The sequence below is a fragment of the Terrapene carolina genome, unplaced genomic scaffold, assembly GCF_002925995.2.
Source record: "Terrapene carolina triunguis isolate 2854851 unplaced genomic scaffold, T_m_triunguis-2.0 Scaffold247, whole genome shotgun sequence".
NCBI lineage: Eukaryota > Metazoa > Chordata > Testudines > Emydidae > Terrapene > Terrapene triunguis.
Window position 1 is genome coordinate 18,345,966 of NW_020664598.1, and position 17,968 is coordinate 18,363,933.

Genomic DNA, 17,968 nt, shown 5'->3' on the forward strand with positions numbered 1-17,968 from the left:
CACTGACATACTCCAGAAATGAATGTCAATGTCCTTATCAACAGGCCTACGATTCCCTTCAGGCTGTGCAGTATTGACTCCTACATTGTTTAGCTGGGACAGAAGAGCCTGCTGCAGTGAGACTCCCAGGTTGCTTGCACAGCAACTAACACGAATAAAAATCAGTGCTGGAGATGGGCCCTAATTAGCATGTTCCCACTACCTCCCGTCTCGCTCTCAGCACTAAACTCTGATCTAAACTCTGCAACTAAACCCAGATCTAAACTCTGCAACTCACGCTCTGCTCTTGTCTGGCACTACTGACGAGGGAACCTCAAATGATTTCAAATTTGGGTTCCTTTCACATAAACACCTAAAAAGTTGGCTGCTTATCCAAACTAACCAGAGCTTCTGGGGCCAGCAAGGCAGGACTGGAAATCTCATGAGAACAGGCTTCTACACTTGATTTCCACTACTTTCCGCTTCCAGAAATGCCAGGAGAACAGCTTTCTCCCCATATTTCAGCGCTTCCAGAGTCAGCCTGAACTCAGAAGCACAGAGACAGGTGGAGATGAACAGTAATGGAAGAAAATTGTTAAGGGCCAGATTGCGCTTTAAGACACTAGCCTGTGTTGTATGGGGGTGAGGGTCCCAAGTGGAGACATGTTACCTCATAGAAGTGTAACCCACCCACTTCCTGGCACTGAGAACACTTAGAGAGAGAGAGATTAATGAGGTTGCTCTACAGCCTTAACTAACAGCCAGTTGGCATTTAGCTCATGCAGTAGAGGCTCATGCACTAAGCTCCAGAGGCCCCAGGTTCAATTTTGCCTACCAACGACTGGGGTCTGTCAGTGTTACAGAAGCATAATTCCTCTTGTACTCGGGGGGGATGCACATGCTGCTCCACCATATGGGAGGATGAAACAAGCACACTTCTCTAAAGCAAGCCAGCAATACAGGCTAGGAGAGGAGGTGGGGGGTACAGCCTTTGCTCTTTTTGGGGTTGCTAATGTCCCAGGAGGATTCTAGCAGAGAGCAGTCGCTGTGCTTGGGAGATGCACAATAATAATACCTAGCTCTTATACAGCGCTTTTCATCAGCCACAAGAAGGGGAGATCTCTTTGTGCCTTCCCCAACTTACAGACACACCAAGAGCCAGCTGCAACCTGGCTCTAAATGAACATCCCATAATCTTTACAATACTTTGGTTCATGTTTTGGTTCCAGAAATGGGTAGAAACTGGGGTTGGGGCTGAGATTGTGTCTTAATTATTCTGAACCATTTTCTCTACCTCACAATGCAAGGGGAAGGGAAGGGGTCTGCGGAAGATCTGTACTTAGAGCAGGAGTGCCAACACTCGTGTTTTATCACAAGTCTCACCATAGCTGGTATGTTTTCTTAAAGCCCCAGCCCCCGGAGTCAGCTGATTACATGAGAATCTCAGCTTTCATTGTTTAAAAGTTGTAGTTTCTAGCCTGCATAGTTGCAGAGAAAAGCTGGAAAATGTGCCCCCTGTGTAACTTAAAGGCCCAAACCCAGTGGGCTAATAAAAAGACCACAGAAGGTGTTTTTGTTATATATATGGCATGATGTTTAAACCAATCTTGTAATTTTTTGTGGGAAGCCTTACTCATGGGTTGGCAATACTGTTACAGTGCAGTGATTCCTACAAAGAGGGATCACTGGGAGCTCTAGACAATCAGGACTATTCAGTTGTCATCACTTGTGCATGACCAGCGACCCCACAGACCTCTAAGGAATTGTTACTCTATAACAGAGAGAAACTTGCCTTCTCAAGCATGTCTACTGCACTGGGCTTCCCATTGAGCAAGGCAAACAGTATATGGCTATCACTTGCCATTTAAACACTTCCACCTAAAATAACAGCTATGTCTAACGCTGAACGCGTACCTACATCTAGCATTGCAGGTATGGGCAATATAGGGTTCCATTGCCTCCTCTACGTAGGACTGCACCATCCAACCCAAATAGTTACCCCTAGAATAATCAGTGTAATGGAGCATCCGCATGTCAGAGGGGCACGTCTGCAGTTGGTGTAAATCAACATCGCTCCATTGATAATACTACAGGATTTCCATGGAGTGCCACTGATCTACACCAGTTGTGAATCTGGCCCAGTTTTGTCTCTGACTGTGAAGACTGTGGCTACTGGGATTCTTGGGAGGTTTTTTTGGTTATGAGAGAAACTTGAAATGTTCAAAGTGCCAAGGAACTTGAATACAGCAGTGTAAAAGCTTTAAACATTGAAGGACCCACCTCAGACTTAGAGAGTTTACTGAAGTCTGGTGTGATGTAAAAGAGAATTCCCTCCTTGGCTCCTGGTAGAGTGACTCCACGGAAGAAAAGAATAATTAACATGAAGTAAGGGTAGGTGGCTGAGAAATACACAACCTGAGAGAGACAAAGGGAGATGTTAGTTGTGTAGTGAGGCACTCACAGTCAGAGCTACAGCAGTGACTTGATTCTCCTAGCTTCAGTGGGTTTACTCCTGATTTGCACTGGTGTAAGTGAGAAGTGAACTGGGCTCTAAGGGCAGGTCTACACTACAGGAATAAGTTGACCTAAGTTGTGCAACTCCAACTATGTGAATAACATAGCTGGAGTCGACGTAGCTTAGATCGACTTATTGTGGTGTCTACACCGCACTGGGTTGACAGAAGAAACTCTCCAGTAGACTTTCCTTATGCTTCTTGTTCTGGTGGAGTACCGGAGTCGATGGGAGAGTGATCTGTGGTCGATTTAGCGAGTCTTCACTAGACCCACTAACTCAACCTCCCCGTGGATCGATCACTGCAGTGTCGATCCACGGTAAGTGTAGACATGCCCTAAGTGTGTTAGTTCTTCCTGCCAAGACTGATCATTAGGGAAGGACATGGCCTCCATGAAGTTTAAATTGAGGGCTAATGGCTCTTTTGTAAGAAACTGGTTGACATTTTTCTTGCAGATTCTGTGTTATGTTTCTCTTCAGGTAATATTTCTGAATATTGGGGGTTTCTTCTACTAACGAGAAGAGGCTTTACTGATCACAGAAATTAGAGCCTCGTGTAACTGCACCGAAAGCAGTGGAATTGCACAAGTGATGAATTTGGGCCAAAGAAGTCTTTCTTTATTTAAATGATTCAAGTAATGTTAGTTTGCCTGAAGGTGCTTCCCCCACTTTTCTTGGGAGACTAATTCACAACCTAAGAAAGTTTACTGTGAAGAATTTTTTTCTGACATTCAGTCTAGATTACTCTTTTCTTAATGTCATCCCATAACTCCAAGTTACATCCTACATAATATATCCCACTAGCACCATTTTACCAAACTAAGCAATTTCTCAGGTGTTTCTTTTTTTGGTACTAGTCCGTAATGTCATACACTAGGAAATAGCAACATGTTTCTGTTTCGAGGGTCATCCTCAAAACTCAAAGTATGAGCTGACAAGAGACCAGTGATTCTGGATGCTCAATTTCTGATCCCCTAAAATGACCTGAGTTTCAGAGAGCGGGTGCTCAGGGAAGGGCAAAGACCCCTTTATGGTGTTTCAAGTTGGGCTTTGAAAGTCATTTTTTTAAAAGCTTGGCTTAAATCTTTCCAAAAGTCTGAAAGTTCAATACTCAGTCCGGAGATGCTACGGTTAAGAAGTATTCTCTATGCTTAGAATACCATAACTCCTGTGGCAATTTTTACCACTGAGAAAGGTAAAGAATTTAATGGCACACACTCCAATTCTTCCTTGAAACACAGTAAACCCTAATTACAGGCACTCAAAATTGAATCTGGAGGACATTTCACCATGAGAGATGAGTACAGTAATAAAAGGCAGCACTGTATCGCTTGATTATTACAAAGTACCTTTCCAGTCCACTCTACTCCTTTCCAGATGGAGAAATAGACCAGAACCCATGCTAAAGCAAGAGTTCCTGCTAGGGGCCAGCGGATGTTACCTGGCTCCCCCAGGCCACCAGAGATCTGGTGCATGTTCCTCCTGCAGACAAAAGACACGGAATTAGACAAAAGTATAATCTACAGTGACTGAATGATTTGAGATTCCAGACACAGGCAGAAGGAATGAAGGATGGGGGCAAGCCCAGATGCGGGCAGAGGGCACAAAAGGTGGGTGTGAGCCCAAACATTGGCAAAAGGCATGAAGGTCAGAAAGAATATGAGATCTAGTGTGAGGGCCTGAAGGAAGAAGGATGGATGATGGGAGGTGTTTTGACCCTCCTTGCTCTGTCTGAAGGTTTAACTGCACACAAACCGGACATTTAGCAGGAATGCCCCCTCAGGAGACAGAGAGCACCCATTCAGCACGGTCTGAGGAACAATTTCATGCCTCCAACAGAGTCTTTCAAAGCTACTTTCAAATGGATGAACAAGAAGCCCCCATGAATTGATGAGATGATCCCTGCAGTGGTGAAACCTGACTTAGGCTGGAGACGTACTCCCAGAACTCGGTCACAGCGCTGGTCAGGTTGGTGGTATCATTGAGGGAGTAGTTGGAAAAGCATCTCTCTGTGTTCCAGGCATTGCCACAGCTTTGCCATGGCAGATCCTAATGGGAAGAGGAAGGGGAGGATACAATTAGGGAAGCATGGCTCAGTTCTGTTCTCGAAATGCTCTCTTCTGTCAGTCACTTATCCCTGCTTCATTGCCCTGTTATGATTTAGAACATACTTGTTTTTTAAGCTGCTCCCATCTCCATTTGAATTAAAAAGTCACATTCTAACAACAGGATATTCTGTGGGTTGTGGTGAGGGAATGTGAGGACTTCCTCGAGGGCAGGGGGTGTTCAGGGGGTGTGGAAACATGAGGCAGGTTGGGGGGCAGGGTAGGAATGTAAGAATGTTCTGGGGGGCTGTGTAAACAGAAGGCTGGGTGGGTGGAGAAACTAGAATGTGAGGCCGGGTGGGCAGGGTGACTGTTGGAACATAAAGATATCTGAGGTGTGTGGGGGGAATATGGAAACACAGGGATAGGTAGCTGAAGTCATGAGGGTATGGCAAAGGGGAGTTGCAGAAGTGCAAGGATGTACCAAGTAGGGGGTGGGACTGTGAAGCCATATTGGTGTGGGTATGTGGGTGACTGTAGGAATGTGAAAATGCATTGGGTGGTAGAAGGGACCTATAGAACATGAGGACTGCAGGTAGCATCAGGACATGCTTGGGGGATTGTGGGGAACATGTAGACATAGGGGGTGGGAGAGCTCAAGGATGTGATAGGGGAACTGTGGGGAACATGAGGAATGGAGATCCCAAGGTCATGTTGTGGAGGTTGGGGATCGCAAGGATATTGGGAATATGAGTATGTACTGGGCAGACAACTGTAGGGAAAGGAGGACCGTGCCAGAGCCCATGTGTAACATGAGGGCATGCTGGGGACCTGGGAAGAACACTAGGATGTACCTGAGGAACTGTGAGGAATGTGAATAGGCTCTGTGATGTACTGTAGGGAAGACAAGGATGTCCTGGGGGTGAATAGCCAGAAGCACCCAAGTGGGACTGTGGGGAATGCAAGGATGCACGGATGTCTGTGCATTGGGAACATGAGGGTGCACCAGTGGGGAGTGTAGAGGGAATGCCAGGGCATACCTGGGGAACTGTGAAGAATGTGAGGTCGTGCTTGGGAAGGCAAGGATGTGCTGGATGGACGGCAGAGAATGTGAAGATGTGATGGAGAGGGCTCTGTAGGCATCTCAAAGTTATGATGGAAGGAGGGCTGTTGGGCATATGAGCCTGTGCCAATATAAGTTAAGGACCAGGTAAAATATTTATGCCCAATCACCACAAAAGATCAAAGTTTAAGTGAAAGATTAAACCTTATTTATAAACTTAATACTATTAAAACAATATTACATCAATGGCTTCAGAGAAACATCCATACTTTGTCCAATTTTATTAACTTCATCTGAAGGCTTTTCTGGAATGATTTATCTAGTTTTCTATTGAAATTATCTACCCAAAATATAACAGCCTATGCCACTAAATGTACAATGGGCCTGATCCCAAGGCCATTGTAGTCAACAGTAGTCTTTCCAAGGTCTTCATAGGCTTTAGATCAGGCCCTATATAAGGAAAAGCAGAATTCTGAGCCCATATAAAGCATCCAGCATTCAGTCACAGGGACTGATTCTTTGATCCAAATGGTTGAGACAGGCCTACAGGATCCCAAAGTAATATTGCACATAGTTCCTAGTGCAGCATATGGGCAGGTATATGGTCTGGAATGTTTGTGATGCATCTGAATATTGGCACAACATTTCTTGTAAAATTATCTTACTTTCAAAAGGAGGTTTTGCTCTATTGAAAAGTGATTTATTCACATTTTGCTCTACATGACTCCCGGATAAGGAACAGCAGGTTCACTGCAATTTAAAAAGAAGTATCTTTTTTGGAGATTGGATAAATACATATATATTAAAATGAAATATGTGCATGCGCGCGCACACACACACACACACACACACACACTTTATCTTCTTGGTAGAATTAGTCGATGGAAATGGTGATTAGTTAGTGATGTTTGGTGCCCAGATGTTTGGGAACCCATCTTGAGACACTTGAAAGGGGTCTGAATGTCAGAGGCCAGGAGCTCAGCAGCCAGACTTGCTAGTCACTTTCCAGAGTATTAGCCAAAGTACTCCTTGAAATAATATCAGGCTATGATTAGGGCAATACTAAAACCTTAATAAAATGACATTAATTGCTTAAATATTAAGTATTTAAAATTGCTTGTCACTAATTAATAGCTATTAATTAAACCAGGCACTCTCATGTTGCTTTTCATCATTAGATCTCAAAAGTTCATAGGTTGAGGGATAGCATATTTATAGTAACTGTAGCTTTTTGTTAGCCTCACCTGCAACTAATGGTTTGATTTATTGAACAAAAAATAAACATATGGTTTGAGTTTGAAATATTATTTGTACCTAGATTTATAGGATTAAAAAACCAATCTGTATTGCACTTGAAAAGTCAGGATTAATGCCCCAATTCAACAAAGCACTTCTGTGTGTGCTCACGTCCCTCCCTATTCAGCAAAGCACTTAAACACCCACTTAGGTCCCATTACAAATAATGGCTGATTTAGCATGTACTTTACTGACTTGGTGTGTTAGGGCATGTCTACACTGCAATGAAAAACCCACGGCACTGAGTCTCAGAGCCTGGGTCAATTGAGTCAGGTCCCTGATGCTCAGTTGAGTCAGGTTCATCTGTGGCTAAAAATAGCAGTGTAGATATTTGGGCTCGGGCTGGAACCTGGGCTCTGAGACCCCAGAAGGCAGGAGGGTCTCAGGGACCAAGTTCCAGCCTAAGTCCAAACATCTACAGTGCAATTTTATAGCCCCACAGCCAGAGCTCTGGGAGCCTGAGGCAACTGACCATATTCATCCCTGGTCTATTCACTTCAGTGGCGCGATCCCAGGGAGGAATAGCTCCGGGTAGGACTATGATTAAGGAGTTTCTGGTGTGGCAGAGGTGGGGGATTGCATGGTATTTATTTATTTTTGTCCCACTTTATCTTACTCTAGAGGTGGGCCCAAGCTGCAAAATTCAGACCGGGATCTGATTTAACACCCCCTTGACCCAAATTTTAGGGATGCTCCAGTCTGAGATTTTGATTCAGACCCATCTCCACTTAATTTAAAGAAACTGATGGTGTAGCTCTGATAACTATGAGCTCCTTGAATCAAATCACCGATCTTCTACATTGAGGCACATAATGATCAGCTTTATTGGGTGTGTAGGCAGCACTGACTGAACTCCCAAAGTCCAGTTCCAAGGTGTAGTGGGATCAGGATGAAAGCTGGGACGCATCCTCTGGGTGCAGACTCTTCTTTTGTGGTTGTAAAGCAGGGGTGGGCAAACATTTTGGCCTGAGGGCCACATCTGGGTGGGGAAATTGTATGGAGGGCCATGAAAGTAGGGCTGGGGCAGGGGGTTGGGGTGCAGGAGAGAGTGCAGGGTGTGGGAGGGGGTGCGGTGTGCAGGAAGGGGCTAAGGGCAAGGGGTTGGGGTACAGGAGGGGTTTGGAGTGCAGGCTCCAGCCCAACGCCACTTATCTCGAGCGGCTCCGGGGTGACAGCAGCGTGCGATAGGGCTAAGGCAGGCTCCCTGCCTGCCCTGGCCCTGCGCCACTCCCGGAAGTGGCCAGCATGTCCAGCAGTGGCTCCTGGGGGTGGGGCAGGTGGCTCCACCACACGCTGCCCTTGCCTGTGGGTACCACCCCTGAAGCTCCCATTGGCCGCGGTTCCCCGTTCCCAGCCAATGGGAGCTGCGAGAAGCGGTGCTGCAGGCGAGGGCAGCGCTCGGAGCCCTCTGCTCCTCCCCTCCCCCAGGGGCTGCAGGGACATGGTTCCAGCCACTTCCAGGAGTGGCGTGGGGCCAGGGCAGGCAGGGAGCCTGCCTTAGCCCCGCTGCGCCACTGGGCTGGCAATCCCACGGGCCAGATCGAAAGCCTTGATGGGCCAGATCTGGCCCACGGGCCATAGTTTGCCCTCCCATGTTGTAAAGTCTTATTCAGGAATATGTAGGGGATCTACCTGGACCACAACAACTGACACTTGTACAAATTGCTAGTGTGGGGTTAAGAGAGAACAACAAATACTGCAGGTGTTCGGAAGGCACTGGAGACTACACACAAGAACATTTTGACAAATGGCTTTACAGATGCTGGAAAACATAATCAAATAAAAACTGAATCTGGACTGAACGATGGTACATGCACAGCATTTTAGCAGGCGGGTCTAAACTAAAAAGAATCCCACAGGACCCATGGAATTAGATATCTTTATGTCTATGGGTTGCTAAGGGAGCTCTTCTCCACCTTTAGATTGATAAGAATGGTTCAGTTGTGAAGAAATGTACTTCAGACTCGAGACTTCATTCTGATCTCGTATACACTGGCACAAGACCCCGATTCAGGAACGCATCCCGTTGCAGTCAATGGGACTTAAGCCTATGCTAGAAGTCATTTGCTTAAATGCTGTCCTGTTTAGGGGATAGATGTAAGCATGTGCTTAAGTGCTTTTCCACTGGAATCAATGGAGTGGGAGCAGCATAAATGGGGTCTAATTAAGTTCACAACCAAGCCCATGGTAATGAGACAATCTCATGAAGAAGCCATTTTACAACCACGTCGCTATTACCGTGACTGGTGCTCTCTGACTATGATAGACAGAAAGGAGAATGTGAAAGGCTGTGGGGCAGAGGGACAGATTTCTAAGATTTCTAACGGGAACATATCCCCTAAAAGAACACAGCACACAGTAATGCAGAACAGTTGATGTCATAGGATGTTTCAGCAACAGATCCAGCAGCAACATTAAGCGAGCCCCTTTGCACAATCTGTAAACTGTATGTTGTATATTTCATGGCACAAACAGCAAGGAATATGTTAAACTCCACATTTCACGAGAGAAACAGGAACTGCCAAAATTACACAGAGCCAATTAAGGTTTATAGAAATGGCTGAAACTCACCGCAGTGAAAGAGTTGAAGAGATAGTACAGTGCCCAGGCAATGATGACAATGTAATAGACATTCAGCCAGAACGAGAGAACCACAGCAGCCAGGCCCACTCCTAGGAGAGAAGAAACAGAGCATGCTCAACACAAGCCATCCAAAGTCTATGGAGTTGTATTGAGCAGATGGATACAAGCCTCCTGTGCTGAAGTGGGGACGGCAAGCCGAGAAGTGACTGCACAGAGGAGAGGCGAAGGTTTGTACACCTAGAAAATGTGAATCATCTCACAGAGATCAGTAAGTGACAGTGCACGGTGCCTCAAGTTCACTGATCAGCCAATGAAGGCTTGTTCGGATGTTATGCCTCTCTCCCATGTTTCAAAGATTGAATGGTGGTGTCTTTCAGTATCCTGCTAGCAGAGTTGTATGTGTGGAGCTCTATGAAAACCAAAGAGGGGGAACCAGCTGTGTCTCTGCCTGCTCCTGTAGTTGAATTAGTCTCTCTTAATAAAAACACTTATTTTAATTCACCACTAGCCTCTCGTATGTTGTTACTGTGAACACAACAACAACAGGTTTACACCCAACTGGGGGAGAGCCAACCTTCTAGTGTACAGTAAACAGGGTTCTGCTGGTACAGAGTAGCACAGTCCTCCCCACCAACTTACTGCATCTCATTTTAAGTACAATCCTGATGTGCCAGGTGGCTCCGTTCAGTCGTTTGCCTCCATCAAGGCAGTGTTGCCTACCTGAGTGTTTTGTCACTATCAAAGGTCATTCAAACAGAGAGCTGGAGTGTTACTGATGCCTAGACACCATGGTGAAGGGGACCCTGCAAACACCATAGATCAGATATAACAGTCTCCAGGGACGCACCACCCATTCCCCAAGGGCTTATGTCCCAGTCCCTGAGGTGTTGCTTCCCATTCCAGTAAATGGTTTCAGCTGTAAAGCTGGATATATGGCATCAGCATCATGGACTTACAGTACCGTACCTTTGAACATGGGCGCTAATTTCCAGACCCCCAGTCCGCCAACAGAGGTATACTGGCCGAGAGCTGTCTCCAGCAGGAAGAGAGGAATCCCAGCAAACACCAGCGTCAGAAAATAGGGAATCAAGAAGGCCCCTGGAAGAAGAAACAGCTGTTAGCAGCAGGTTCTGCAAGGTCTCATCACCACAAGACTTTTTGGGGCCCTGGCCACCTCTTCTCCCCAAGAAATGTAAAGCTCAGCTCACAATTACTGCACAAAGCCCCGGGCTCACATTGCAGTCCCAATGCTCTGCTCCAGCTCCAGTTCTCAATGCCACCCCCAGCTTTGATCCCCCTGTTCGATAGTGAACAAGGGTTGTTCCATGGTGGCTGTTCAATTACTATTTGGACTGTATCTTTCTCTAGCACTTCTTCCTTCTCACATCCCCATCACGCTCTGCCCCATCATCCATGTGCTGATCTGACTTATTGGTCTAGATATTTATACCACACTCATCAACGTGATATCTGAGACCAAGGCAAGAAAACAGAAACAGGAACTGGTAGTTCATGGGCAATTTGTTCTCTCTCTCCTCACAAGCCCAACAGCAGACAGGAGTCTTTGGCATTAGCCATTAGTTCATTTGTTAGCTATTGCGTTATTGTTGCAGAAAAGCTAGGGCAAACCAGCTGGGTCTTGCAGCTGGACCCGCCGGCAGCGAGATTTGAGGTCAGTCGGATTTCTTGAGGAAGGCAGTTCTGCAGCCATAGGATGGCTGTTGAGAAAGCTCAGACTCCAGCTTTCGCAGATCTAACACAGGTTGTAGAGAGCTCCATTGTCCTTAGGATGGATGCTGTCACAGAGGGTCCTGATTGTGGAGAGAGTGGTGGTTGCTCAGCTACCTCAGACCCAACCCCCTGAGCTCTGAAGATTTGCACCATGACTTTGAACGGGCACTCTGTTTAACGAGGAGGGAGTGACATGACTGGAGCACTGCAGTGATACACTCTCGCCTCGCAGGGTCACGCAGCAGAGGGCTGCTGCGTTCTGGATTAGCTGGGTCTTTCCCCCACAGAATTTGCATCTTCAGTCTCAGGTATAGGGGTTTGCAATAATCAAACCTGGACAACCTGAAATCATGGATCACTGTGGCTGGGTCCATCTCTGACAGTATTGGGCTCCATCAAACCACTAGGGATGGCTCTGCAGAGACACATCACATCAGTCAGGACTGCTGAGTCAGTGGGTAAAACAGCTGAGGCCCAACGGGAGCTGGATAGACAGCTGAGCCCCACAGGGGAAAGTTGGCTTCAAGCTCCTTTGCATGGGTTTAGGGCAGTGATTCAGGAACATAAGTTGGAAGCAGGTGGCAGGGGGACACGGTCAGTGTGCTGTGGGCAAGCAGCTTGACGGCTGTGAGCTTGAACTCCCAGCTGGCAAAAAGTGCCGGCTTATATTCAACAACATCTTGACTTAAAAAAACCTCTCCAACGCTGTTATAGAAATGTGCCAATCAGCACCCTCTACAGCATTCTAGCTAGCAATGAACGCCCGCAAGCCAGAAATCAGAGTCAAGCCTTCCAAGAACTTTGGGAAAGGTCCGATCCAGTCTCCAAGGCTATTAGTATTTATTCATATTGTGGTAGATCCTAGACATCACAAACCATGATCGGGGCCCTGTCGGGGAAGGTGCTATACACACAGGTAACCACAAGTGGTCCCTGCCCTACAGGGCTTACATTCCTCTCTCTGTGATGGACTGACCTAGATCAGCAGATACAAACACCCCTTGTATTGGGGGGAAATTCAAATTCAGACCTAAGGCTTGATCTGAGGCCCACAGCTCTGGCCTGTCTCTAATTACATAGCCACTCTGGTGAGGCCACCAGCTGAGGAAGGCCTCTATAATCAAGCGCTTATGACACAGGCAGGCCATTTGTCTGGTTTTTGGCTGGGCCATCCAGATTTGTATGGTTTGTCCCCTGTCCGGTACTGATATAAAACCAGTATCACGCACAGAGGACACCATTGTGCAGAGTGTGCTGCTCCACCCCTGCAGTGTGTGAGGTCACGCAGGCTGGGGCAGGGTCACACAGGCAGGGGTGGAGACAAACAAGGCGATGTCCTGTATTCTGGGGATGCCACCCTATTATAACATTCTGGGAGGAAAATTACACCCTGGGCTGAAATGATTTGGAGAAATGTTGGTAGAACTAAAAATGAGCACACTGAATTTTGAGCACAAAAACAGGGGTGGAACTCAGGAGATCTGGGTTCCGTTCCAGTGTGATCTGGGGCAAGTCAGTCTCTTGGGGATGAAAATAATCTTTCCTTACTCCCCTTGCCTTGTTTGCCTTCTCTATTTAGATTTAGCTCTTTGGAACAGGGACTGGGTTTGTACCGCACCTGGCACAATGCAGCCCCAATCTTGGTTGGAGCCTCTAGGCACTAATGTGATACAAACAAATACTACTAATAATTAGTAAATAAAATGGCCACCACTGCCCACTGATTAATTACCAGGATATAAAAGCACCAATATGTTTTTGCTTGTAGCCTTAATCAAGGTCAAGTGCCAGTCATAGGCAGTTAAAGAAACATTCACTATCAGGTATGCACAGTCTAAATTTCTCATCAGACAATTGTTAGGACCTACTGAGCTACATTGAGTGCTAAGGGTATGTCCACCTCGGATGAATCTCACCCTCACTGTATCCCTGATTACAATACAGATTAAATCGACTGGGGGTTGATCCGATATGACAGCAGTAAGTGAAGCGACAATATTGTCATTCCGTTCAATTTGCCTGTGCGTAATGGAAGCAGCTCACACAACTTTGCTTTCAACATTGCACGTGCGGATATATAATTGGAGTTCCACCCACTGTCTGCTCAGCAGTGGAGGTGCCTCAGCCTCGGCGGGGGAGGTGTTGCCTACCTGGTTCTGAGTCAGATGCTGCCTGATCCTCCCTCTCTGCTTTCAATTGGCTCTGAGCAGTGCTTTGTGTGTCCCTTTGCCTGCTTATTTTCAGACGTCAGCAGCCTCCACTGCTGCTCACTGTGGCAGGCTGCAGAAACAGTTGCTTGTTGGCAGCCAGACTGGAAGAGGACCAGAGGAGTGACTGATGTAGACAGCAATGGAACAGCCTGCATGGAGCAGCAGCATGGGGCCTTGAAAGTACGCAGGCACAGCGCACAACTTTACATTTTCTGAGAGCAACATTTCTTATGTCAACTGGCAACTTTGCTAGGCTCATCCAGCATTTTCTGAACATCCTGCTGGATTGCTCTGCGTCCCTGCCCCTGCTGTGTTAGAGATCATATAGTGCTGGATTTGTAACACTAACAATAGCACTTGGCACTTCCCTCCTCGGGGCTCAGCATGTTTTGCAGAGAGGAATTATTTTAGCCTCATAACACCCCTGAGGTATCTAATATTATCTCCAATTTAGTTATGAAGAAACAGCCATGCTGAGGTGCCCTGACTTGTCTGAGATCATGCACCTACCGTGTGGCAGAACCAGCAATAAAAGCCACCTCTCCCGGCTCTCAGTACTTCCCCATAAAACCGTTATTCCCTAGGAACTGACATAAGAAAACAGGAACAGAAGGGAGAGACACCTGGGCCACCTCACCTGGTCACCAACAGTAGTCGGTGCCTGATACGTCAGAGGAAGCTGTCAAAGCTCATAGCACACCTAATTGTGTTAGGTTATGTAGCGGGGTGGACACCCGCTCCTGCCTGGGAGGACCTGAAATAGCCCTGGGAGAAGGGTTAAAGCCAGCCCTGCAGAGGGCTGGGGCTGTGGAAGGAAAGACCTGGGCTGATTGGGGGAAGCAGCTGCAGCTTGGCCACGCCCCAATCAGAGCCCAGCTGGCCCTATAAAGGCCTGAGCCAGGAGCAAGAAGGCACTCTCTCTCTGCAGTCAGAGAGAGAAGGGCCTGGCTGCAGGGCGCTTGAGACAGGGTACCTGAGAGGAGTAGGGCTGGGGAAAGGCAGAAGAGTTGGGGAGCTCCAGCCTGGAAAGCCCCAGGCTGTGGCCTAGCATTGGGCCAAAGGTACTGGGGGTTGCAGAGGGCAGCCTAGAGGTAGGCCAAGGCAGCAGGTCCAAACCCCCTTACCAGTGATAAGTGGCTGATACTGCAGTCTGCCCCAGGGAACGGGGGATTGATAGTGACTGGCAGTGGCCTGGTACTGAAGTGAGGTGGGGATAGTGGGTGGGGGTTCCCCAGGGAGGGGAGACCCAGATCTGTGGGGTACTGCCAGGGGGCAGCATCCCAGTTAAAGGGGCACTGGAGTCCTGGGAGGGACATGGGGGGCCAGTAGTGACAATGCAGATCACTGGCCTGCAGAGGGTGCTCTGGGCTGGATTGAGCTAATTCCCAGGATAACCAGCAGGAGGCGCTGCAAGGGGGAGTCTGACCCCTTACAGTTAGCTATTAGGAAGAATTTTCTAACAATAAGGGTAGTTAAGCACTGGAATAGACTTCCAGGGGAGGTTGTGGAATCCCCATCTTTGGAGTTTGTCTAAGAACAGGTTAGACAAAGACCTGTCAGGAATGGTCTAGGTTTACTTGGTTCTGCCTTGGTGCAAGGGGTTGCACTAGACCATTGGTTCTCAACAAGAGGTCTGGGGCCACCGGGGGGGATGGGACGGGGATGGACGGACAGGTTTCAGGGGGTCTGCCAAGCATGGCCAGTGGTAGACTTCTTAGGGCCCAGGGCAGAAAGCCAAAGCCCCAGTGCGCAGGACTGCAGCCAGGGGCCCCGAGCCCCACCACCCAGGGCTGAAGCCAAAGCCTGAGTAACTTAGCTTTGTGGTCTCTGCTGTGGTGTGGGGCCCTGGGCAATTGCCCGGCTCCAGGGTTTTTGCTGCCCCAAGCGGCAGGGGGGAAAAAAAAAAGCTGCAATCGCAATTGCGATCGGTGGCAATCCCGCGGCAGCTCCACTGCGCCGCTTTCTTCTTCAGCGGTAATTCAGTGGCAGGTGCTTCTCTCCGAGAGGGACCCACCTCCGAATTGTCGCCGAACAGCCCGACGTGCCGCCCCTTCCCCTTGGCCACCCCAAGCACCTGCTTGCGGGGCTGGAGCCGGCCCTGCCTGCTTGCTATCCCTTGACACCAGCCCTGGCTTTTATATGCAGAAAAACAGTTGTGGCACAGCTGGGCCATGGAGTTTTGATAGCATGTTAGGAGGAGCCTCAGAAAGAAAAAGGTTGAGAACCCCTGCACTAGATGACCTCTTGAGGTCCCTTCCAGCCCTACATTTCTATGATTTGATAATGTGCTGTGGTGGAATTTCATGGGCAGAGTATTGTCTAGTGGTTAGTGTAGGGGCCAGGGAGTCAGGACACCTATGATCAGTTGGACGGGTCTCTTTTCCCAATATGCAAACTAGATGAAACACAAAGGCAATATCAGACCTGGGACAACAGTACAGTAAGGAAGGGGTTGGGGAGAGAGCTCATGAGAAGGACAAGCAGGTCAGAGAGGAAGTGAGTTTTTAGGAGGAATTTAAAGGAGAGGGAAAAGAAGACTGGTGGCCTAGGAAGGGAAAGCTTTTCAACCACAGGGGGCAGCATGACTGGAGGGGGGAAACCAAGACTGGGAAAAGAAGATGGAGTGGGGGAAGTGAAGAGGGTGGGGAAGGAAGTAGGAGGAAATGTGAACCTAGTGACAGCTGGAGCTGAGATTATTGGTAGTGTTGGAGGTGAGGAGGAGTAGTTTGACCTGGACATGGTAAGGGATGGAAAGCCAGTGAGACAAGTGGAGAAAGTGAGTGACATGGATGAAGCAGTGAGAGAGGAAGGTGACATTAGCAGCAGAGCTTTGACAAAATGGTGAGGAGGGAGGCGAGGACTACAGAAAATCGAGGCCATCTGGGTACTTCTATGACCACCATCACTGGAATATCTTAGTGCCTCAATCACTGATGGATTTTATCCCTGTGAGCCAGGCTAGTACAAATAGCCCCAGTTTATAGAGACAGAATGGAGGCACAGGGTAGATTATGTGACTTGCCAAAGTCACAGGAGTCTGTGGCTGAGTGGGGAATTGAATCCAGTTCCCTTGATTCCTAGTCCAGTGCCCTGCTTCCATCAGACCATCACTCTCACACATTTTAAGAGATGACCAAGGTGAGGCCAAGGGGGCAGTGAGGAAAAGAGGGATTTTAGAGGAATTGAAGAGTAAGAAGTGATAGCATTTAGCAAGACACTGGATACATGAAGAGAAGGGCTCTATTTCCAGCTGTGCCACAGAATTCCTCAGTGACCATTGTTAAATCAGTGGGGGGGAGGGATAGCTCAGTGGTTTGAGCATTGGCCTGCTAAACCCAGGGTTGTGCATTCAATCCTCAAGGGGGCCACTTAGGGATCTGGGGCAAAATCAGTACTTGGTCCTGCTAGTGAAGGCAGGGGGCTGGACTCGATGACCTTTCAAGGTCCCTTCAGTTCTAGGAGATGGGATATCTCCATTTATTTATTTAAGTTACTTAACCTCTCTGTACCTCAGTTTCTTCACCTGTAAAATGGGGATAGTAATACTAACTTCTCACAGCTGTGTTGTGAGGCTTAACTCATTCATGCCCCTACGATCCATCCGTGGGTGAAAGACGCTGCTGTATGGAAATGCAAAGCATTACTATGATTTCTTCCTGATCTCACTGGCAATTGGCTTATGCTGCCTCAGTATATCTGATGTGGAGAGTCGTGGGTACACTGAGGGCAGGACGGGATGGAAAAGAATCAGTCAGTGTGCAGACAAATTTCAAAGCACTAACTACACCCTTGGGTGGAGGCTGATATAAAGGAAAACATGTGTTTAGCATTCTATGCTCACCTCCTCCATTCTTGCCACAGAGATATGGAAACCGCCAGACATTGCCCAGCCCAATGGCATAGCCCACGCAGGACAGCAGGAAGTCAAATTTGCCCTTCCAAGAACCTCTATCTGGGAGCTCCTTCATCTTCTTGGTGCTTCCATCTCCTTGGGCGATTGGCTCAAATTCCTCAATGGCTGCCTGCTTCACCTCGGAGGGTGAATTCAGCTCCACAGACGTGTTGTCAATCTTCCCCATCGCTGCTCACAGTTACTGCATGGGTTGGAGGGGTGGGAATGACACTCTCAGTCCCAGCTGATCTCAGATTAAATGGGACCGGTGGGTTGGACAAAGCTCCTGCTGGTACCTCTGAAGAGAAAGTAGAGGGAGAAGTTGCTCTTTGCCCAAAACAGTGGGATAGGGACATAGGACTATGAGCCACATCCTCCTGAACGCTCATAGACTGACTCGTTGTGCAGCCTTCAGCAAGTCATGCAAACTTCTCCGCACCTGTTCCCCACCTGCCCCACATTACAAACCCAACAGTGAAGAGCTCATCTGGAAAGGTGCAGGGCCGGGGGGCAGGTGGGAGGTGCAGAGGGTGCTGGGGGCCAGGCAGGGGGTGAGGGTTGGGGATGGAGTGTGCAGGGGGCAGGGCTGGGGGGGGCAGGCTAGGATGGTGCAGAGGGCCAGGTGGGGGAAGCCCAGGTCCTGTTGTAGTTGAGCTG

The 17,968-nt window shown here is 48.1% G+C and overlaps 1 protein-coding gene across 1 annotated transcript in view; it reads right to left on the reverse strand.

Annotated features, from left to right (window-relative positions):
- The window catches only part of LOC112119340 (sodium- and chloride-dependent GABA transporter 1), a 36,407-nt gene extending 18,909 nt beyond the window's left edge, over positions 1–17,498 (reverse strand). The window contains exons 1-6 of the mRNA XM_024217962.1: positions 17,261–17,498; positions 10,445–10,576; positions 9,467–9,567; positions 4,431–4,540; positions 3,841–3,973; positions 2,260–2,394 (exon numbers count right to left, since the gene is read on the reverse strand). Of these exons, the coding sequence (XP_024073730.1) occupies positions 2,260–2,394; positions 3,841–3,973; positions 4,431–4,540; positions 9,467–9,567; positions 10,445–10,576; positions 17,261–17,498 (849 nt within the window). The remainder of the gene's footprint in view (positions 1–2,259; positions 2,395–3,840; positions 3,974–4,430; positions 4,541–9,466; positions 9,568–10,444; positions 10,577–17,260) is intronic.
- Between the last annotated feature and the right edge of the window lie 470 nt (positions 17,499–17,968).